Below are 23,583 nucleotides of genomic sequence, written 5' to 3' on the forward strand. Positions count from 1 at the left end.
TAGAAAATGGCATTAATGACGTATGCTGACCGTAAGTACATGCTCATGTTGTTTTCTCTTTTTTGTTAGAGAAAAAATGCATATAATTCTGTTACCATATTTTAGTCAAACTTAGCCAGGGGATTACTTTACCTAAATATTAGTAATAAAATGTGCCAACCTTTTGAACAGAAGTCCATTTAATGTGGAAAAATGAAAACGTTTATGTTTATTTTTAGGTTTGTAATTTTGCTTTTTTTCTGAAATATTTGATTCCCTTTGTATTACATGTACACGTTTTCTTTTCATACTTTTATGACTTCAAAACTGTTTGTTATGTATTATGAACATCATAATTTTTCAGAATATTAAAGCCATGTGAATGAAGTTGAAAATTTTTAGATAAGAGTTGCTGAACTATCTCAAACAAATATTTTTTATTTAAAATGTTTGCTACTTATATAAATTTTTACATCATAATTTAATTGTCGAAATAAGAAAGAGCAAATCTTCTATTGAGTACTTTCACATGTTAAACATTACTTGGAATTCGACTTTGAAAAATAATATTTCTAATTTCAGTACTGGTTGCTATTACATGTATTTCAATACTTTGTGGTTGTTCGACATACAGCATGGACAGGTACGTAAACAAAAATGAAAGCAAAAACCCTAAAACCTTTTGTTATATGATGAAAAATACAAGTCCACCAATAAAGCATATGTAGTTTTTGACCCATTAATTTTGTAAAACTTATCGATTTTATAATCATCCACAGTATTACAACCAGTTGTATATTTCATTGCGAGTTCACTGGGATATATCAAGCCGACCTATGAATAGAAGTAACCATACTTGTTAAATGATATTTAACATAAAAATGTTCCTATTGATATCATTTTCTTTTCAGTAAAGAATGTCTAAACAGATCCTTAATTTTTGCAATTGGTAAAAAGGCCTGTAGATTAATTTTAGAGGATTCACGAGAACGTTTCGAATCAGGTAATTCATCATATTTCAATTCAACTCTTGTTCACGATAAAAGGATGTTATACCAAAAAGTCCCAAAGATCTGCTGTCTTTGGGTCCGCTTGTAAAAACGTAACCTGTGTCAGTAGACCAGGGATGCCCCTCCCCCACACCCCGCCAAATGACAGAGAATGTTTTCCGTGTATGTTTCTAAAAATAAATTTACATAATTATCCCTCATTAATGTGATGTTTTTTGTGTGTGTGTGTGTGTGTATGTTTCTTTTTTTAGATATTGATGACAAAAAAAATTATTTTACTATTCGTTTTTTGTTCATATGGAATATAATTTCGATTTTTGTAGATATCTCAAAAGATATATGCACATCGACCAAGGATTGCAGAGATGTATCTAAGATATGTTCGTTGACAGGACAAGTCGGTGTTTGTGTATGCAAAGATGGGTATATAGGATTCGGAAACAAGTGTTTCGAGGGTAAGCATAAAATATTTTTGGCAATAAAAACAAGGAAATGTTATGCAAATTTATTTAGCCTTTTACGGGTAAAACCGTATTAAATATTGTATCAATCAAGCAGAAGAAACATTTATGCAATGGAAGACTTTTAAAATCCTTTCCTTGATGCCTATAAGGAATCAACAAATCACCCATTGCACTCACGAAATAATATAGACCACAATTATTATTGTGTTTTGCAGATGCATATCATGCAACGTATTTTTTTTTATATTAAGTCACTTTTGTTTGCTCATTAATGGAATGATATTGCAAAGTGTTTTTTAAAAGATGATTTTGTAAACACTGAGCTGTGCACTGATCATTCAATTTACCTCTTCAAGACATATTGCGAATTACAATTGTGATCCATCGATACGGGATACTTACTCCTCAATGGCACTTGATCCCAACTTGGTGTTTTTAGAGGACTTTAATTTTGCTCAAATTATCTATTTAAATCTAGAAAGGTTTCGTGATTACTGCATAAGGAATAAATGATTATTCAGTATTTTGTGTCATATCAGGCCCTAGGAAACAATTTCAGTCTTGGTTGAGGAAGGTGGCGGGGCACGACTATATATTTTCAGTCGGGGTTACTATCAACAACAAAACTCATTTACATGCAAAAAATGTCATCATACGTTTTATTATGGGGAGACGAACATATAATGTCTGTTTTCTACTGTATACTATATATCGGCAAAATTATTTAGGAACAACACCAACTCACCAACCCCTTCCGCGGGTTTTCTACGGCCGTGCATAAAAATTTTTTTCCAAACATTTTCCAATCAAATATGGTTTTGGAGTTTTTGTTTTAAATTTCAGTGAGTAATATTGACAGTGTGATAGTTGGATTGGTTTTTGGTGGACTTGTCCTATGCATTATCCTTACAGCTATTGTTGCAGTTGTTGCAGTAACTCCATGTTATAAAGCACGGAATACGAAAATTGAAGAGAAGTATGAAACATTTTTATGCATTTTGTTCATTTTGAGAATGCTTTCAGGTTTTCAAAGTTATTTAAATTTTAATTTAGAAAATGCACCGAGAAACGATTGTTTGGCAACACTACAGAAAATACAAACACAGACGCATTACCGAGTAATCCGAACTCGCATCGTACAGTTGAAAGGAGAGAGGTGAGATTTATCATTTATACCTGAATTGAGGACGGTTTTTTTGTTATTTCCCGATCATTACGAGGAGCACACGGAGGGTGTAACCGGTCAAGCAGGGGATGCTCACTCTTCCATGGCACCTGATCCGACCTCCGTTGTTTTGGCGGCGAGTGTTTGCTCTAATTTAATTTTGTATTGCTTTATGGATTTTGATATTAAATACTGTTCTTCGTTATCTCCATATCCTTCATTCATATCATTTTGCTTGATTGAAAATGTGTCTTTTTGAAAAACATAAGGTTTCTGCCATAGTTAAATGAATGATATAATTGTTTCAGTTCTTCGAAAGATTGTCTTATCTTTATAGAGAAGAAAAACTTATCACTTGTACAATTAAATCTTCATTAAAAGAAATGCATACACAATTTAAGAAAGGGTGACATATGCAAAAGGTTACATGTATGTGCAGGCGTGCTATGTTTAACTTTGTGGTTTTGTCTCGAATTTCTTTCCCAATCTTTCAATAGATGAAATATGTTTATTGGCGTCTCCATATGAGTGAAAATTCTCGAGAGGGAAGTTAAAACAACGTACAATGCAATACATGTACAATAGATGAAAAATGATACGTTTCTTTTTTTCATTTTATCCATAAATTCATGGAGTAATATAGTTCATCAAGCTATATCTAATATATAATATTGTATAATCTCAATTTCAGAGCATTCAACCATTGTTGGATCATTCATGTATTGAAATACAAGATAACAGACATCTCGAAAGAACCACAGAAAACTTCATGAAGAAAAAAGATGAAAATGACGTCATAATATATCACTGGAAGGAGACGGAGGAACATTCTAAGTTTAATCAAAATATCGAGAACTTCCATAGAATCCTTAATGAAGTCTAGGAAATGAATTTTAAACATAGTTAAAATTGCAGAGAACAGAATGATTCTTTCTCTATTTGTAATGTTTTATAACATTGAATTGAATGCGAATATGTTATCAGCTGCAGGCAAAGATTTACGCAAGTAATTAATCAGAGACTATATATATTATCGTTTTAACTTTTGAAAACCTACTTGATCATATAAGCATTCTAAAATTGTTATTTAAAAGATGTTGGCGTTTCTCATTGACATTACTTTACATGTATGTGTGGTCTACGGAGTCTTCCACAGTAACTTGGTGGAATCCAAATGGAGCACCTAGAGATTTTTTTAAATGATGATTGAAAAGAAATCAACAACAAAATGCAACTTAAAATTATGATTCTGTATCAAATTTAAATTCTGTGAACACCATACTTTGCTTATTTGAAAATGTATATATTTTGAATGTAGAAAGTAAAATCAATACAACAAGGGCATATCAACGTTTATTAGATTAATTACTGGGGCTTCATTAATATTCGTTGAACAAAAAAATTAATGAGGATTGCGTTGTTGAGCAGATCCATGAAATTTAATGTTCTTTGACTTATAAATATGACAATTATCTTGCAAAGCTTTTGTCCTCAAAATAACGTATCTTGGAAAATGTCTGTTTTACAAAATACACGAAAACTGAGGAAACAACAGTGTCTAAGCATTACAGTGCAACATTATAATTGGTTTTGAATCAAACAATATGCATAATCAATATAAACATTTTTATATATTTTGAATCAGGAAAGTAAATAGTAATACTTCTAGATTATTTCAGATTCTCTATAAATCAAACAAACAATATGGATGTTATTTTGCTTGTTTAATGTGGCGCTTCTGGCCGCGGTGATCAATTTGCTGGGGCTACCACAGGGCTGCCCCACAATCAACAATCAATACAATAAATGTGACGACCCAAATCGGGCGGATCATGCACTGGGTAGGTCACAAGTGCATGAACGTCACCAATGCAATAATCAATCAAATTCAATCAATCAATTATTAATCAATCAGTCAATCAATCAATTCAAATATCAATCAAGTCAATTACTTGTCAATCAATCAATTATTAATCAATCAATCAATTCAAATATCAATCAAGTCAATAAACAATGGAATGAGCATAAGAATATGTGTTGCACTCGTCCAATTGCGTTGAGGTGCGACGGAATACGCAAACACTAGGAATTCCAATCGCAACAAGGCTGAGGTGGACGCTATTCTAAACAGGCAGTCCTCACGGTACAGATAAAAGAGACTTCATCACCGCGACATTGGTTGATGGGGACGCAATCCCCAACAGACAGTCATCTCGATAAAGGTAAAATAGAGACCTCATCACCGCTACACTGGTTGATGCGGGCGCTGTACCTATCAGGCAGTCTTTCAAAACACGCAATCATACAGAATTCACTAATGCAACACAAGTTGATGAAGACGCTGGACCAAGCAGGGCACCATTAGGGAATATTGGAGCACACGGTTATCACTGCGACATAGGCTGTTGTTGACGCAGGACCAAGCAGGAAGTCTTCAGCTACAATGACATAACAAGAACAGCAGTATTTGTTCTAAAACAAGAGGAGGGTGGGTGGGGAAAATTAAAACATTGCAACAATTCAACTTCACAAAATTTTCCATGACCTTACCGTTTTATCGATTTATCGAGAAAGGAAGAGGAGGAAACAACTAAATATGAGACTAGTATAAATTATGTAAACGCACCTAAATTATCCGGATTGATAAGTTTGGACTAAGGGTTAATATAATAATATATATGAAAGGACTTAAGATATCTGGAATCGAGAGACATAGGGTTACTAAAATAAACTCACCTATCCGAGACCAGGCTCGTATAAGTGGTAATATTGATAGATAATTGAATATTTAAGCATAATGCCACTTCAAACATGATTCAGTATCATATACTTTGAACAATGTATAAACAATTTTTTTGTTAATGTATTTAAAGTCAAAAAAGTTAAAATCAATACTGCTTAGGCATTTCAAAAACGATGCTGTTAACACGGATTATAAACATATGATGCCTGTAGATGAATTTGAAGTAAACTAAGTTAAAAATCAATACTTCAAAGGCATTTAAAAAACGATGTTGTAAACACATATTAAAAACAAATACGGCGTCTTTTTCTTTTTGGCTTCGGAGACGTTGGATTAAACATTGCAGCAGTCTGTAAAAAATTTTCATTATCAATATAAATTAGACAAGAAAAGAGTTTTTCTCCTTCATTTGGTGAAATAATACCTTTATTCACCAGGTACTGTAGATCACTGAAATTTTGCGACATCTTAATTTCGCGAGATAGCCACAAAAATTCACGATTTGTGGTTATAGCTTAACATAATTCTTAGAAATGCTATTGTACGCGATAATGAAAAATTAGAGCGCAAGCTCTCTCTTAATTACGCAAAAGCAAAGTTCTCGCGGAAAAAAGAGTGATTTACAGTATATCTCATATCTAATCAATGTGTGTGTTCATCACATAGGTACAGTTTAAAAGCCGTATTGATTGCATGTAATTGATATTAGGGCAATTTTTTTTTTCCAAATACCCTCTTTACACTGCCCACTTAGTTCTGATTCTACGGTATTTTTCTGCAGTAAGAGTGATCTGCCGTTGATCTTAATTCCAATAAATAGTTATTTACAGTATATTACTTAAATTGTATTCAGTATTCCTTATTTTTTTTCAAAGACCAAGATAAATCAATTAACATTTGCACTGTTGTTTAGAAGATGCACTGAAAGGAAATCTTTGGTCATACTTAACCAAAGATTTCACAAGATTCCATCTCCAAGAAATAATGAAAATTTCCTTGCCAACGAACATTGGCCTCAAAAGATTAAAATGATTTCACGATCTCTCTCTCTCTCTCTCTCTCTCTCTCTCTCTCTCTCTCTCTCTCTCATTTACCTGCTCCAATCTATCGGCAGTAGCATTAAGGTCTTTCACTGTTTGGGTCACGGTGTTGAGATGGCGTCGAGCATCATGCACTGCATGTATCTCCCTGCTGAAGTATTCTGATTGGTCATTCTGGGTTCCGTACGACTAAATTAAACTGTGCATGTATTCTAAATCATAAAAAGAAGATCATGTTATTTCACGTTTTATAAAATATATTTCCTCTCTCATTTGAACGACAAATACACGTATGTTTAAGAAGTTTTTTCCTTCAGCGAATCATTCTAATAGAACAGGGATATATTTTGATACTAAAGAGGCAGGATGGTGAATTTTTTTATATGTACACACTTAACATAAACACACAGGTCCCAAATCCTTAACTAAGAACAGACTTCAGTGAATGTACATAGAGATAATTTATATTATTATACTTTCAAAAATATTAAATTTTTATTGACTTTTAATTTAGTTTTTATTGATTTTTATTGAGCCTTCGCAACACACGTGACAACGGGTAACACAACGGTAATGCCAATTTTGGAACAAATGCATTATCTGACAAATAAATATCATATTTATTGCGCGTTTGAAGGAACATTTAACTTGTCTGTCAATAAAATCTTCGATAAGTTTGCTCTTGAAAACATGAAAACACAGACGATTCATGCTTTTTAACACTATCATATGCATCCAAATGTAACGAAATTTTATATGATAAATGACTTAATTGAGTATCAAACAAACAATAAAAAAGTTAAAGTGTGAAATTTTATACATGAATGCACGCGAGGTTTGACTTTTGACAAAATTTCAACTTTTCAAATGTGTTTGTTGAATTAAATAATCTAAATTTTGACTTAAGGTAACATCTAGTAAATGTCCTTAGACTAACTTTTTGGTTGCTAGATCCTTGGGGTGTCAATAATGTTACTTTCAACTTTCTTTATTAATGCACTTGGTACAAAGATCATTAATTTATATTGATTTTTAATTTATTTATATTGATTTTTATTGATTTTCGTTTATTTTCTAAAACAGACATTTTCAAGGATACGTAATTTTGTGAACAAATGCATTATGTGACAAATTAATATCATATTCATTAAGTCAAGGAACATTAAATTTCGTGGATCTGATCAATGAAATCTTTGTTTGTGTGAACACTGAAAAAACACATATTTAACCCTTTTAAATTTTTCATTGAATCTTTTATGTTTAAAGCAGGATTTTATGTGACTTTTGAATTGGCTGAAAAAGTAAAGTCAAATTTTCACTGAATGCACGTGTTTGACTATTTGACAAAATTGCAACTTTTCAAATGTGTTTGTTGAATAAAGTCAAAACTTAAATTTTGACTTAAGGACAGTTGAGACGTTCCCTAATAATAGATATTTTTTTTAAAGATTTTGTCATTGAAGTATTGCTACTTAAACATGTTTACTTACAAAAAATCCAGGTACTTTACCAGGCATTTCTGCAAGATACCAGTGGTAGTTTTCCTTATATAATCCTTTTGAGAAGAAAACTAATTTTCCAATTTCAAATGTTTAAGTGTTTGGATTTTGTAAAAACGTTTAGAAACTGGTTTAGAAATCAAAATTTTATTAAGATTTTGAATATTTTTTATACATTACGAAGATATACAAAACAGATATTGAGGAACGTCTCGTCTGACCTTAAGTCTGCTTTCACTTCATGGTTTTGGGAACATTTCCTGAAGATATTTCTGCAGTACACTTTTGTACCAAGTAAAACATTCCACTAAGGGATGTTAAGACTGGTAATTCGGATAATACAATTTGATCAAGATCTTGCTTCACAGCAGGAGAATTGAATTTTTAATCTTTAGCTGATTCAAGTATTCTTAACAATATATATACAGGGTGTCCCAAAACATATGTTACACTTTTCAACCGTTATAAAAATTTTATGCTTCAAGTTACATCAATTAAATATTACATATGTAATAAATTAATAATAAAATTTTTGTCAAGCATACAATTGTCACAGTTTTCTTATCAACCATCTACATTTTTTTCTTCAGAATAACATGTCATTTTACAACATGTTCCAAATGACCTCCCTTCGAATTTCCATTGTTTGAACACGATTTTTAGAGTAGTTTTTCCCAAGTTTTAAATGTAACATTCCACAGTTTAGAGGCTTTTATACATGAAAATTAGGTTTCACCAAACAACAAACAACAGAATTTAAGATTCTCTTTAACAACATTGTTAAAATGGAAGTGGGCTTCATCGGTAAACCCTTGCATATTTAAATTTTCAGAGTCAGGTCTAATTAAAATCCATTGGGCAAGCTCTAAAAGACTTCTTATTTTTTTCTCTTTAGAATGCTGCATTTCACTTATCATGTAAGGAATCAATGTTAAAGTATTGAGATTTTTTTTGAGTATTTTATAAACAGTTGATTTACGAAAGGTGCTTCATGTATATCTTGTTCATGCAGGACCCGTCTAAGGGATTTTTGTAAGTTTCAGTAATAACTCTATCATTTTATCGACGCTCTCTTTGGTACGGGCACTCTTTGGTCTTCTAATAGCAGAATTAAGTCAAGCCGTTAACTTTAAACTCCCTCACAAATCTGTAAATCAGTATTCTACTGAACACTTTCATTACAGGATGTTGCTTTCTCATGGTTCTAATGACTAAGTAGAAGACTTAGACCCATAGTAAATTTTGACAATTTCTACCATTTCTACCAGCTGTTCACATGAAGGTTCCATATCAAAAATATGATGACGTCATTTGGACATCATATTTAACTGAATTTTGAACAGAATTTCATGACAGTTTGTCAGATAAAATGTATGCTAATACACTATATGTTGACGAAATATCTTAGTGAATGCATGTGGTTTGATAAAGTTATACATGTAGATGATTAAATGTGTAACATATGTTTTGGGACACCCTGTACTTAACCCAGGTTGAGAACCTGAAATATTTACTTGTATGTACGTTTTCTTTTCAGAAAGTACATGTAACTAGAGCCGAGCTCGTTGCAAAGCAACGAGTAGGTCTTCCGTCGGAGCTGCGGACAAGGAGAAATGACCTTGGGTCAAGGTCATGCCACATTCTACTGTTAAAGCAATCTTTTAAGGGTAGATGTCATCTTATTTATGTTTTACTATTAAAAAAGATAGTAAAGGAATGTTTGCGACCTTGACCTTGTTAAAATGACCTTACGTCACACCATGACACACGCTGGTGATAAGCAAAGCCATTTGTGTGCTACCGTATTGACGAATTCTTAAGCTATATTTTTTTCGATAGGCTTTGTCACAGCTAACACGTGTATACATGTGTAAATCTAGGTATGAAAGTGTTATCCTTTCTTTATCAAAAGTCATGGTCAATTTTTAACAATGTTTAAAGCCGGTTAAACTTCAAGGTCAAAGTTCATTATATGCTAGCATTTGAAATGATTTTATCACAGGTCACATACATTTGATTTTTGTGGAATACAAAAACCCTATCTCTTCTCATTCAAAAGTTATGATCAAGATTAAAATTGTGAAAAGTAAGTCAAGCCTCAAGGTCACGTTGTCAAAGTCAGCGTATCGGTATTTTAAAAAAATGTTGTTACAGGTAATACACAGTGGTAAAATAAAAGCCCTAATCGATCTCTTTTCTCTCAAAAGGTATAACTATGGTTAATGTTTTTGAAAAGTGGGTCAAACTTCAAGGTCAAAGAGTCAAAAATCATAATGAATTTTCAAAGGCGTTGACACAGGTATTACTTGTACATGTTTATAAAATGAAAGTTTTCAATAGTTATGGTCAATTTAAAGTATTGTTATTTTTAAGTCGGTCAAGCTCCAAGATCAAGGTCACGGGGTTAAAAATCACAGTATATTTGATTTCCTATTTCAACTCATTCAATAGTTATTATCAAGTTTAAAGTTCTCGTGACAGATGGACACTGTCAGACTGGTTGAAAAATAAGGATTAATGTGTCCTAATAAAAATAAATACCGGTTATTTAAACATGGTGAATTGAGAAATACGAAGAATAAAAAACTAGAAAATATTAGAAAAATATTGCACTGAAGCTATATTCAAACACATTCCTTAAACTTTTCTACATTTAAACATTCCTTACAACCGTTTTTAATTGTCCTTCTGAGCCTGAACTTGAGATAATATGGATGGCACTGTAGCTCTCTGGTGATCCATCTCAATTTTTTTTTAGAACAGCTAGCGAGCTACAGATCTGCAGCATGACAATTGTCATAAAGTTAACTTTACAAATTCATTTGATATGAAACAGAATTGAATTTTATGAAAAGAATTATTTCTAAAGCTTATTTTTAACATATGCTAAAATTATTTACCTATCAAGTTAAGTTAAGACAGTAAAAAGGACATTGATACTCAGTATTTATCTAAGGAGTTAGTGTCAATCCTCAACCTCAAAGAGCGTTCGACTTGTATGATAATTGCATATGTGTGATGAAACTGCCGTGAACTATCCCGGTCGTGAACATTAGATGTACTGGACATTCCGTCTTCAAGAAAATATAGTTCTACTCTGGACTATTCCGAGTTACCTAAACGTTTGTATGTATGTCCATGTGTGAGCGTTTCAACCTGTCTTTGTTTTATGTGACTTGACTTGATTTATTTTTCAAAATACAAACTTTAACGTTTTATTGCTTGACTTTCGTTTTATAAATCACTTGTGTTACTGTCACCAATTATATTCTATTAACTTTGTTTAATTGTCAGAAATGCAATGCAAAATTCAGTATATCAAATGCAGCGAAAACTGGTACCCCCCCCCCCCCCCCAAAAAAAAAATAGTACATATAGTACATGTACACACTTCAATGCTCGATTGTACACTCTAGAAATTAAAAAGTTTATGAATAAAAAAGTTTAGGCATACTCATCTTTGCCGACCTTTTCTTAAATTTATTTGACAACCTTCGAATTAACAATATCATGTATGATTTTTTGGTTAATATTATAATAGGTTATGGAGTAATCATGGATTTCATCACCAGCCCTGGCCTGCCATTCTTGACTCTGAAGGAAAGCATTGTATCATTTCAGGGGGGTTACATATCGCAGTGAGAATAAATTTAATAATTTAATCTCTTTTAGTCCAATAAACACGAAAGAAAGGCTTGGAATATTTGTATGAAATTACAGGAAGAAATTTTGCATTTGTTAGAAGAATTTCTAATTATTCTTTTTTTTCGTATTCTTAAAGCTCATGTTTGGTGCTCTTCTGTGTAAAACAGCATGTAGTTTAGTTAATATTATGTACATGCACATACAATCGTGTCATTGTGATATTCTAGCTTTTCATTTGAGGAAATCAAAGAAATTTATGAGCATATCATGCGGAAAAAAACAATGATAAGTTATGTAGCAAATTATGCAAAACTCAAAGTTACTTAATTTTATTTTCGATTTTCATGAAAATTGAAAACGTCACTTCCACTTACAATTTACTGAGTGCATTTGTCATGTTTAATTGTAATTGCTACTTTTAACAACATCGCATTTTTTTTCTGAAATAAATTAAGCAACAATTAGAATCACTTGATATAGGCCCGTATACATATAACGATTGCAATTACTTCAAAGTTGAGAGGGAGACGACGGCGCCTAAAAAATATGTACCTTTCCAATAATATAGAATCATCCGTTCAAATTAAAAACAATTAAGTTGCAGTAGTGATATCCCCGATTCTTTAAATAACGAAACTATAATGGACTTCACAAGGGTAAAATTCAACATTAATTTATGTACATGTGCAATTACAATCTCTATCAAAATTGGCCGAGTTATCGATAGGTCATCCTGCGTCACCTTTCAGTGTAACCAATGGACTCGTCCAGAGAAATCATCTGTACCTGAGCAAAATCGCAGCGCCTTTTATTCATTCGTCAAAGAATAGAATCAGACATTTTATCTTTTAATACTCGTACATGTTCAAGAAAACCTTTATATTTGTGTCTAGAAATATTCTTACGATTTACGCAAATAACAAATTCTTGATTTTAAACTGAGTAAATCGATGACTAGCATCGTTTTAGATAACTCTAGGACTCCCGTAAAAATAAAAGAGCGGTAATGTTGACCGCCGGAATGTATATAGGTCAATGCATGTGCGATCGATAAACAGGTTGCACAACTGTAAACAAAGCAGTCAAGGTCCGAGGAAAATTCACGATGCCTGAATAAAATGACAGTGAATTATTTTAAGCTTATTTTTTCTTTTATTTATAAATAATGCAACATTGAGTATTAATCGAATGAGAGATGATAAGTATTTTTCCTATCTCCCGTCTTGTAATTCAAACTAAATACAAGGAGAAAGTTGTCTCTGAATAATCTGTATGACATCCAGCTAGAGAATACGTTAAAAACTTTATTTCAACAAAGTTTAACATTCAGTTTAGTTAAGTATATATTTTTATCCAGTTTATTTCAGGTATACGTGTTATACGCGTACGCATAAAGAATTCTTCACTTGCCGTATAAAACTAATCAGTTACCTGTACATAAAGTTTGCTGCTCATTCATAACACAAGATTCGAACAAAATAACGTTTTCATGAGATCAGTAAGATGTTAAAGAACCCATTTCAAATCGATAACCATATCGAAATATTTACCGTTTTTGAGTTATAAAGCAAAAAATTTCCAGCGCCCTTGACCCCTAATTTGAGGGGCCAGCCCCTTTTTAATGATGTCAAATAATAGATCTTAAAATTATGCACAATATTTGTGAAATATGTCTTAACAAATTATTTTTAGTTTAAAAGATATACTAGGAAATATATGTAAAATTTGGCGCTTTTGGGCATTCTCATTTTTGACCCCTATCTAGCACCGTTTGGAGCGCAGAAATCGAAAAAGAAAAACCGATAGGCGCAACTTCAATTCTTGTAGTATTTAAATGCAGTAGACATTCTGCTCCAGCTTTTGTCGTTTCTGAGCCTTTGTCTGGAAACGAACAGTACCAAATTTTCACTTAAAGGGAAATAACTCGAAAGCGGAATGGAATTTTTGAAATGTAGGAAAACATTTTAATTGAGTTTTGTAACGTCCAAAAACTCTGAAAATTTGAGCGAAATTCGTTCAGAAATGAGCGAGTTACGAGGTCTCGAAGTTGGCGTCTAGGAAAAAAAAAGAATAATAGGGAACTAGAGCCGAGCTCGTTGCAAAGCAACGAGAAGGTCTTCCGTCCTGTTTGACCGGAAGTAACTTTCATTTGAAAAAAAAGTAATGAAGTCGAAAAATGGTTTAATCCTCCAAAACTATGTTCATTTTTCCAAAAACAAGCTATTTTTGGCAACTTCCGGTTTGACCGGAAGTACCGTCAACGGACAGAAAATTAAGATTTAAGCTTCCAATGACATATGATATCCAAAAACCTGTCAAGAACAACAAAAATATGCAATTTTTGACTACTTCCGGTTTAACAGGAAGTGACGTCCCCGGACGTATTTTGACAATCTCATTAGAAATCGAAAAACCCCCACCGATGTGCACAACTTCAATCCTTCTGTTATCTAAAACAAATAAAAATTTTTGCTCCAGCTTTTGTGGTCTCTGAGCCTTTAACCGGAAACGAAAGCCTATGATTTTTCATTTAAAGGGAAATTACTCAAAACCGGAAGTGACTTTTTGAAATTTTAGTCATTATTCTGATAGAGTTTATAAACGTCTATAACCTCTAAAAATTTGAGCGAAATCCGTTGAGAAATGAGTGAGGTATGAGGTCTCAAAGTTGGCTTCTAGGAAGTAGAAGAAAAAAAAGAATAATAATCTTTACCAACAGAATCAGTAGAAGGTTTCCGGAAACGGAAGACCTTAATAATCTTAACCATCAGAATCAGTAGAAGGTCTTCCGCCTGAGCGGAAGACCTTAATTACGTTTTATTTTTCATTGTTTCATTGACATGCATGATTTTTCCTTGCTTTAGTAAAGGCGGCATTTGTGATCAAGGTAATTTAATGTGCATACCCTTATAAGCCGTACTAAAAGCTATACCATAAGAATGATATAATGTTAACAATTAATTGTATTATAAATTAATATATACTCCTGCCAGACTGATTTTTTTTTTTCTTTGTGGCTTTAAAATCTTGTTTTTAAACTTGTATATGGATTACTAAATTACATGTACTTGTGGACAGGACCCCTAAATTTATCTATAATGTACATGTATATCATATCAAAAATCGAGAAAACGTACATAAATGCGTTTTACAAAAGTTCATCCAACTGTACTTTATGTATAGTGGGCTGTTTTTGAGTTATTTGATTATTTTGGGGATTTTCTCGAATTCAAGAATATTAATAGACGTACGTTTGTTTTATATTCAACACCTACCTTCCTCAATTACCTTTCTTTATTCAATTCGGTTAAATAATTTAACACAAAGTATTTTCATAAATTTTAAAATAGTTTTTTCACATACTGTTCGTTTAATTTTTATTATTATGAGCTGAGCTATCGATAGAACAGACCTTAAAAAAGATACACAGGCAATCAAATAAAAAATAGTTAGAGGTAGGATTAATCCTAGTACAAGTAACGATGCTGTATTATGCGTAGGAAAATTTAAAAAGCTACAAATTTTAAACTATTTTCAATATTTCGGATCTAGACAAGTAAAATTTAACTATTCAATAATTGTTCGTTATATCAAAAACATGAAGCAATACCATTTGCCAAATAAATTATGTTCACGTGTTTTATTATTCCTTCGGGCTATATGTACCATGTTTTTTTAAATAATACGTAAATGAAGAAAACTTATCGAAACATATTTTGAAGAAAGACATTTGGGCTGTGACACGGGGGAGCATTGTTACCTTAAGTATTGATTTTCAAGCTACATTTTTGCTTTTACCCGTCTGCTTTGTTCATCACTTTCTTTCTCCTCCTTAAGAAGGCGGGATGATTCGGTTGGTTCTTCTCCAGTTGTGTTAGCATCCTTCTCCTAAATAAAGTTCTTGATAATTTAAAAAGTGTGTTATTTATTTATACGTAGGATTGCCTTTTTTAAAGTAACATTAATTAGGTATCAGATTTGAATGCCAAGTTTTTTTTCTTAAGCGTGAAATCTAAAATGGATTAATTCACGGTAGAATAAGGAAAATGTTACTAAATGCCGCGCAAAAAAAAAAAAAAATTAAATTTTGAGTATACTTAAGTTAATTTTTATATGCAAAATTGAAATAAATGGATTTTTCTTTTATTTTTAAATCCTTTGACATTTGATTAAGGCAAGGATAAATAATGTTTAAGTAAGTGTACTTGAAAATGAAAATCGAGTGATTTAAGTTTTCGATTACATGATATATATTCAAAAAAAAGAAAGTAAAATCAATGAAATTGCAAAATAAGAAGTATGTAAAGATTTTCTCACCTTTATTTCACAACAGTTGAAACATGATGAAAGACAATTCTGTAACATCAAAATAACATTGCAATTTCATAAAGCAAGTTCTCAAAAACTGTTAGGAGAAACTTTTAATGGGAAATTAAAGCAATGAGTATCTATTTTTATTAATATCAATGGAACACTTTAATAGAAAGTTAAAGTACTAAGTATCTGTTTTTCTTAGTATTTAAAATGGAACATTTGAATAGAAAATTAAAGCACTGAGTATCTATATTTTCTTCAATATTTAAAATGGAACATCAAGTGTTAATCAATCAATGGGTATATCTACAGGGTGATTTTAAGCATAAAGTTAACCAATGTTTTTGAGGCAGCAGCTTTTATTGTCCCCCGCTTGAAAAGTGAGGGATATTAATTTGGGTCCGTCCGTCCGTCATTCTGTCTGTAAGGCTTTCGTTTCCACACGCTATCTCGAGAACCCTTTGAGCTTTGGCAATGAAATTTTGCAAATCAACTTCCTATGGACTAAAGAGGAACTCTATTGATTTTGACCGTCAAAAGGTCAAAAGGTCAAGGTCATAAATTTGCAAATTCTGTCTGTTATGACACTTTCGTTTCCGCGCGATATCCCGAAAACCTTTTGAGCTTTTGCAATAAAATTTTATATAACAACTCCCTGTGGCCTAAGGAAGACCCCTATTGATTTTGAGGTCAAAAGGTCAAAGTTCAAGGTCGTTAATTGATACATTCTGTCTGTATGAAACACTATCCTTCCGGGTGATATTTCAAGAAGATTTTTAGCTTTCGCAAAGTCATTTTATACCAAACCTCTCTAGGCCTCTCGTACCCCTCGCAAAGTGTCCCGTCCGGTTTGTTTTATTAGTATATATTGAATTACATGTCGTTATTTATGAAGGTGTTTCTAACCGAAAATTAAAGAAAAAAAGATTCTAAGTTTATTGAATATTCATGTAGGTTCGTTCGCATTTTCTACAATGATATGCCTACTTTGACTGATACTACATGTACTTTCATAGCAAAATTTTGTTACTTTAATCTCCGATTGGCATATAGTTCTGTCATTTTAAATTTGGGCCATGTCGATACATTTAACCCATAATGACTGGGATTTTACACATACTAGTATTCTAGATTTGTTTGGAAGAAATCTAACATTAGAAAATTAAAGCTGATGGTACACATGTAGCACAGGTCTTAAGTACGCAGATTTTCTTTTTTCAGAGACCTCCCCCCCCCCCCCCACTCCCCCACTTGGAAAGCCGTTGCTACAGGCTTGTATCAAGTTGTTGTGTATGTGATTGGAAATCTGGATCCGCCAATGAACTCTCAATCGCATCATCTAGGTCTTATCATCAAAAAACTTGTCGGAAAGGCACGAGAAGTTGCGATTGGTGCAGCGGAGTCAGCCGAGGATTGCCGATTGGAACTCTCTAGAATTCTCGCGCATGCGTAGGCTGACGTTTGCCCAGGGCATCCGGTTCAACCTCGCTTATATATCTACTGCGTGGACCTCAGGGTCCACGCAATTAGAACTGTTTAACAAAGGTTGAATTAGACACCATGCATTGTGTAACTTTTGACAACACAAACGTGAATATTATACATGAATTTGACTTCATCTTTGCATATAATTTGTGTCAGAATAAAGCAGTTCCGCGGTCTAGCGGTATGTCTCTCGCTTCAATAAAAGAGAAACAAAAATGTCTCTCGCTTCATGCGTGAGAGGGCCCGGGTTCTCATCTCTTGGACTGTCCAATTTTTTTTTTCGAAATACTTTTTTTTACTGAATGATAGTATTCAATATGTGAAATGAAAAATATATGAGGTCTGGCTTATACCAACTCATAAAATCATCATGGCAGTGTGAAAAATATTCTATATAAAAAGAATCTTCTATACACATAATAAAGATTAAGCAATCAAATCTTTATAAATTATCCATATTGGCATATTTTATTTGCTTTAGTATACATGTATACATTTAATAATTCTACAAATTCAGTCAAGGGGATCCGCCCCCCCCCCGCCCCCCGAACTGTGCATGATTTACTTTTTCCCTAAGCGGGGGACACAAATTCTCTTAATTAGCTTGTTTTGTATTGATTTGATCTTAAACATCATGCTGATTCATATATAAACACTGACAGTTAAATTCTAGTTAATTTGACTGATAAATTTGGAGTTATTAAAATAACCTTCTCTTAGGGTTGATTGAAAAGATAAACAATATTTCAGAGGTTGGATCCAGGAGGAGCAAACATTCCCTGGTGGCTGGCCACTTTTGACGCGAGGCCTATACAATGATCAGGCAAACGTCAATTAAAGTAAAACTATGGATCATGCATACAAATTTCAATTTTTGTGTCAAGTTTTCAACTTAAGAAGTGAAAAAAAATTGATCATTAAATATTCATTCATATTTAAATGTTTTAAATGTTATCAAACGGAAATCTTTCAGAATACAGGAAACACTTCGGAGTTTGTCTAACTTTAAAAATTTTTGTATTTCTTTAATATTATACATCTTGAGTCTCAATAGCTTCCGTATTTTCTTCAATGATGTTATAAGTGGATTCTTCTCGCTTTACAGTGCATCAGATATAAAGATTGCATGTAAATACAGGCTGTATAATTTTTAGAAACTTAATTGATGTTTGTTTCATTATACATGCATGTTTGGAAAACTTTTTCATTATATTGATGAACATGCAAGAAATGGACACTCCGGATTTAACGTGTTTTCTTTCACCGACAATGTACATAAACCTTACGTTATAGATATACTGCATATATCTATTCATTATATTTTGAATTATAAAATGATGAATTCTTCTACGTTAAATAATCCTGAATAACGCTGTTTTCATTTTGAACATATAAACCCTCCTATGCTTTTTACTGACTGTAAATGCACTAGTGTAAATACGTTGTGTAATAATGATATTAAGTATTTTAAGTATCATCTAGTATCATTTTTTGTGATTTTAAATAACTATGCAGATTTCACATGCATCTTAAAGCCATATATGGCGTAACTGATCAAAAAATATATTTTTGAAAAATACAAAATTAAGTGAAGAAATATAGTTAATACATTTAAATTAAGGCTTTTCATACAATTCTGAACACGGAGAACTCCTCGTTTCACCTAATAATACAATTATATCTTCTATATAATGTGTTATTTAAATCTTTTATATTTTCTTCCGAGCCGGAGAAAATTCCGAGAATCCAAATTAAATTGTGATATCTTTATAACGCAACTGACCTAGATTTTGTAATTTACGGAAAAGTTCTATCTTTATATAAAGTAATCATACAAATAATAAGTTCTTATAATTTTAGTATAATAATTTTCATTGTACATACGCCATATATGGCTTTAATATAACCTTTGACAGACTATTTATTATACGTATTTCTACTTTCGTTAAGTAAACAAAACCTGTTATTAATTTATAGAAAACAGTACTTTAACATGTTATGTAGTGTATTTATGTGATTAATAAATGATTATGTTCATTTTTATATGATATTTGTTTATATTCATTCCATATGAAGCAAATTTTATTCAAAATCTTGTACATGAAAAGAATATTCGCCTTGATCTTCAACTGGACATTGAGATTTTTCGATTACTGTAATTCATTTGTCGACTCGATCGATTATTAGCTTAAAATATAAGAAAAAAATCATAGTCCCACACATGTACATTTGTTCATCTTTTGAAACTTTACTTGAAAAGAAGTTCATGATAACCTAACAAACTTTATAATAAATGTGATGACTTTATCTTTTTTCAATTCTGAGCCTCCCTTACTAATTGATGTACTAAGATACCATTATCTCATGCATGATGCGTTTATTTCTCTCAGTTGATTCGGACCGCAGGAACATGGTCTATATGTGAACAATTTCTAAGACGAGACAGGCTATATTAAAACATATTAATGAAACAAGAATGTCAACACATGTCGTTTAAAGTTGTCATTTTCCAAGTTTATGGTCGATACAATGACTTTTTCAACAATATAATCTATCAATAAGTCAAAATGCAGATTGACGTTTTCATACAGATCATTAACACACACACACACATTGTCTATGGTGTTTTTTTAGAAGTGTTTGTTCTGCATCTGATCTGTATTGTTTAAATGCATACATGAGCTTCAACACTGTTTGACATAACTATATTATTTTTACTTGTAGTTTGTGTAATTGGTGAATTGTTTATTCATTGTACATTGTCTATCGCGCAATAAACTTATATTGCACTGTTTCAATGATTCAATGATTTAAAGATATAAATAGTTCATCATGTAATTTTTCAAGTACTAAAATATCATTTCATTAAAAGTACTTTTACTTATAATTTACAGCATATTTGGAAACGAAAGTTTATAAAATGAATACTGAAAGTCATACATGTGAAGCATTCTAAAGGAACAAATTAGTTTATGCCAAAAATAACAATTTCAATAAATAAACTAGTTTACTAAGAAACAATTGCAAAAAATGAAATCATATTTTATATCATCAGAATATCTGCTTATTATACCGTTTAAATAAGATAATGACTATGATTTTGACAATTACGACTAGAATCAATCATAATGCAAAATACTTGTTCACATTTGTTCCAGTCCGGTACATCTGATCTTTTTTTTCGTCTTCCTCGACCTCCAAGTACAGGGTATGAATTTTTACTTCCTTTCCTTCAGCTTCGTTTAACTTCGATTTTTGCTTGTTGGCCAATCAGCAAACGTACTTTTTTTCCTATGGCAATGAAAAATTGCCACTTGGACAATTTGTATGATCCGCCAGAAATTTAGTTAGTGCTTCATAGTTTTTCCTTTCGTATAGCAGAAAACATTCATACATTGGGATCATTGTTTTATTAAACAAAACGAAATGCGTCCCACAGGTCAAACGCTCGACTGAATTATTATTGCACTGCCCTTCATTATTTTTCCCCATCATGAAACTTCAATGTAATATTATTGCTCAGCTAGCCTCTATGTGTCATGGTTCAATCAATATATTATCTAAACTATTTCTTAATATTTTCACATCAGTTTGATCTTTTCCTTACTCAGTGGTTCTTGAGAGGAAGATTTGCTCACACATTCTTGAGAATGTATTTCAAGATTTTTCTCTTCGCCCTTTAAAGGAACACAAACTTATACTTTTATTCAGGACTAAGCGCTTTTTAGTGGTGAGGATTTTACTAACGCGCTTAGTCCCGAATAAAAATATAAGTTTGTCTCTGAATTTCGCTAGATTGGACATTTTTTTGTTATGTTGTAATAGTATATGCCTAATGGGACTTCAAGCATAACAGGAAGAATGGACAGACATTTCGGGATATTTTCTTTTAGAATTACAAAGGTAAGTTGTCATTATTTCATTAAATTTTGAAAAATATCAATTTTTGTAGATTATTCATTTAAAAACTATTTCTGCATTATACATTTTATTCATTAATTGTTATTCATGAAAATTAAGCACTGAAACATATAAAATAACGAAGAGAATTGAAGTTCCAAGTCCGTTCAAATTCATTTAGCAGTAAATAATTGGAGCAGAGCAAACATGAACCTCCAAAACATATCCTTCTTTTGCAACATACTAATTCGGACCGGAAAAAATCACTTCAGACGAGTATATTTTGTCTTCTTGCCAGTCCGAATGACTGGCTATCTGAAGAAGTTTTCCACAGCTCTTTACGATGACTGTATTTATTCATTGAAACTAGATGTGGGGTTTGATTTTACATAACTCCCTACATCAGTCAAGCTTTTATATCTCTAGATCTAAATAGGGGACCTGAAAAACTCTATTTATCCTAGTATAGATTTTAAGTATCTAACTATTAAACTTTTCAATTTGAATATTAACTTATTTCATACTTTTAAAAATCACAAATTCCAATTGTACACCAATGACCAGTCCATAGGTATGTTTTACAAAAACTTAAATAGGAATATTTATTTCTTGTAGTCAATTTGAAATTTGTAACGCAATTTGTCATTCAGAATTAAAAGAAAATGTTTATGGAATTTGAAACAAATAATTTATTGTACCAATTATCAATTGTCAGTTGTTACAAGTATGGTATCCCCCAGACCCCCTTAAAAAAAGCTCATGGTTGAATTAAATTTGATAAGCATATTCAAACCGCAAGTAATTTATCATTTCAAAATTGCAACATCTATACTCTCCTATTACACTTACATTAAAAGTAAAATATTTTTAGGTGCAACTTTGATCGCTGTCCACATATGACTACTATTGCAGAGAATGCCAGGAAATGACGGAACCTGAGGAGGATCCAACAAGCCATGCATCAAAGAACATAATGGTTTCTAACTGGTCTCTCTCCATCTATCAGTTTTACGTACTGCATACTACATTGTATGTATATCGACAACAGTATGAAGAACTCTCCGAAATTAACAAGTTTGTACATATATAATTGCCTTTTAAATGCAGATTATAATTAGTATAATGTTCAGAACAAAAAAAATAAATTTTAAAAATGAAGACAAAAAACGGAAATAAGGTTTCACCAGTTTAAGAATCTTTTATGATTGAGACAACATTAAAATATAAAAACAATATACCATGTCATTAGTAGTAATAACTTTAAATATATATGTATATCATGCCTGCATGAATTGTAGATTTCAAAGATCAAAAACTGATTTGTATATACATGCATATCAAACAAGTCCCATTAAAACTCACACGAAAGGTTCAAAATTCACAACTAGATAGTAATGCAAAAACAAAGCAATAACAAAAAACAAAAAACAAAAATGTGAAATTAACTGAACTTTTTAACACCCCCCTACAAGATGTACATAAGTTAAAAGTCAACAACAATGTTAGAATAATCTATCTTGATCTACAGCCAAAGGGCAAGAATTTGACATTGAATAACACGGCATATATTAAACAAAGAATGAGATTAAACTAAAAAATGTAGAGTAAACAACAAAACAAACTACACAACAACAATAGAAATCATTTTAAAAAAAATGACAGCAAAATGAAATAACTGACAATTCATAAATAAAACCAACAAGATAACAATAGTTTAAAGTCTAAATAAAAAGTAATCAAAACAGGATATTTAAAAACGTTAACATAAAATACGTAAACAAAACAGTAAAAGTCTACAAAGGTATCTATTACGTACATATGTCCTTTCATACTAAGATATTATAAAAATATAATGGAAGGAGTAGTGGACTTTTTTCATCAAAAATGATTTAATCCTCGTATTTTACAGGCGGGTGCTTTACTGGGAACTGGCTAGATGGTGCTGGATATGGTTTGGGAGAAACCTGCGTGTTACGCTTCCTCCTTGTGCAGTCCAGAATATGGTGAATACCAAGGATTCCGCATGGCCTAATTCTTCCGGAACCTTGTCAGCAGATGACTCACCTAATCGTCTTTCTCAGGGTGTAAATACTGGTCACACAGTGGCGGTGGCGAAACTCCAGGATCCCCAAATTGTGGCATCTTCATGTTGATGGTCCTTGTTATTGCAGCATTTGTTAGAAAATCGATATACTCTAAAAAAGAATTTATGTCCATTAAATCTTAATGACCATATGATAAACCTGTACATGTTACTTTTATCTGTATGTATATATTTATCTGTGATATAACAATGAAGATATAAGATAAATTAACCATAAGTACATGTACCTTTCGTC

At 31.9% G+C, this 23,583-nt stretch overlaps 1 protein-coding gene and 1 long non-coding RNA gene across 2 annotated transcripts; one reads left to right on the forward strand and one right to left on the reverse strand.

The window, feature by feature from the left end:
• Positions 1-578: 578 nt before the first annotated feature.
• On the forward strand, positions 579-1,346 carry LOC134261873 (uncharacterized). The gene is made up of 3 exons (XR_009990908.1): positions 579-622; positions 891-982; positions 1,313-1,346. It is a non-coding gene; the product is annotated as an uncharacterized LOC134261873 (long non-coding RNA).
• A 4,268-nt stretch (positions 1,347-5,614) lies between these two features.
• Positions 5,615-16,613, reverse strand: LOC134261874 (uncharacterized). Its single transcript, XM_062744269.1, has 4 exons — positions 15,863-16,613; positions 15,344-15,433; positions 6,456-6,590; positions 5,615-5,711 (listed from the first exon to the last, which is right to left on the reverse strand). The coding sequence occupies exons 1-4, from the start codon at positions 15,908-15,910 to the stop codon at positions 5,646-5,648; spliced, it is 339 nt and encodes a 112-aa protein (XP_062600253.1). The 5' UTR covers positions 15,911-16,613; the 3' UTR covers positions 5,615-5,645.
• Between the last annotated feature and the right edge of the window lie 6,970 nt (positions 16,614-23,583).

The sequence above is a fragment of the Saccostrea cucullata genome, unplaced genomic scaffold (assembly GCF_032062105.1).
Source record: "Saccostrea cucullata isolate Sc308-1 unplaced genomic scaffold, CSIRO_AGI_Scuc_v1 ctg1821, whole genome shotgun sequence".
In the NCBI taxonomy this organism is placed as follows: domain Eukaryota; kingdom Metazoa; phylum Mollusca; class Bivalvia; order Ostreida; family Ostreidae; genus Saccostrea; species Saccostrea cuccullata.

What these genes read in the sequence shown, in the direction of transcription:
- LOC134261874 (XM_062744269.1), bottom strand. Translation starts at nt 15,910, where the DNA reads ATGTTACAGAATTGTCTTTCATCATGTTTCAACTGTTGTGAAATAAAG. An exon ending in TCAACTGTTGTGAAATAAAG is followed by an intron (nt 15,434 to 15,862) that starts GTGAGAAAATCT and finishes AACTTTATTTAG; the next exon opens with GAGAAGGATGCTAACACAAC. An exon ending in GTGATGAACAAAGCAGACGG is followed by an intron (nt 6,591 to 15,343) that starts GTAAAAGCAAAA and finishes AGTTTAATTTAG; the next exon opens with TCGTACGGAACCCAGAATGA.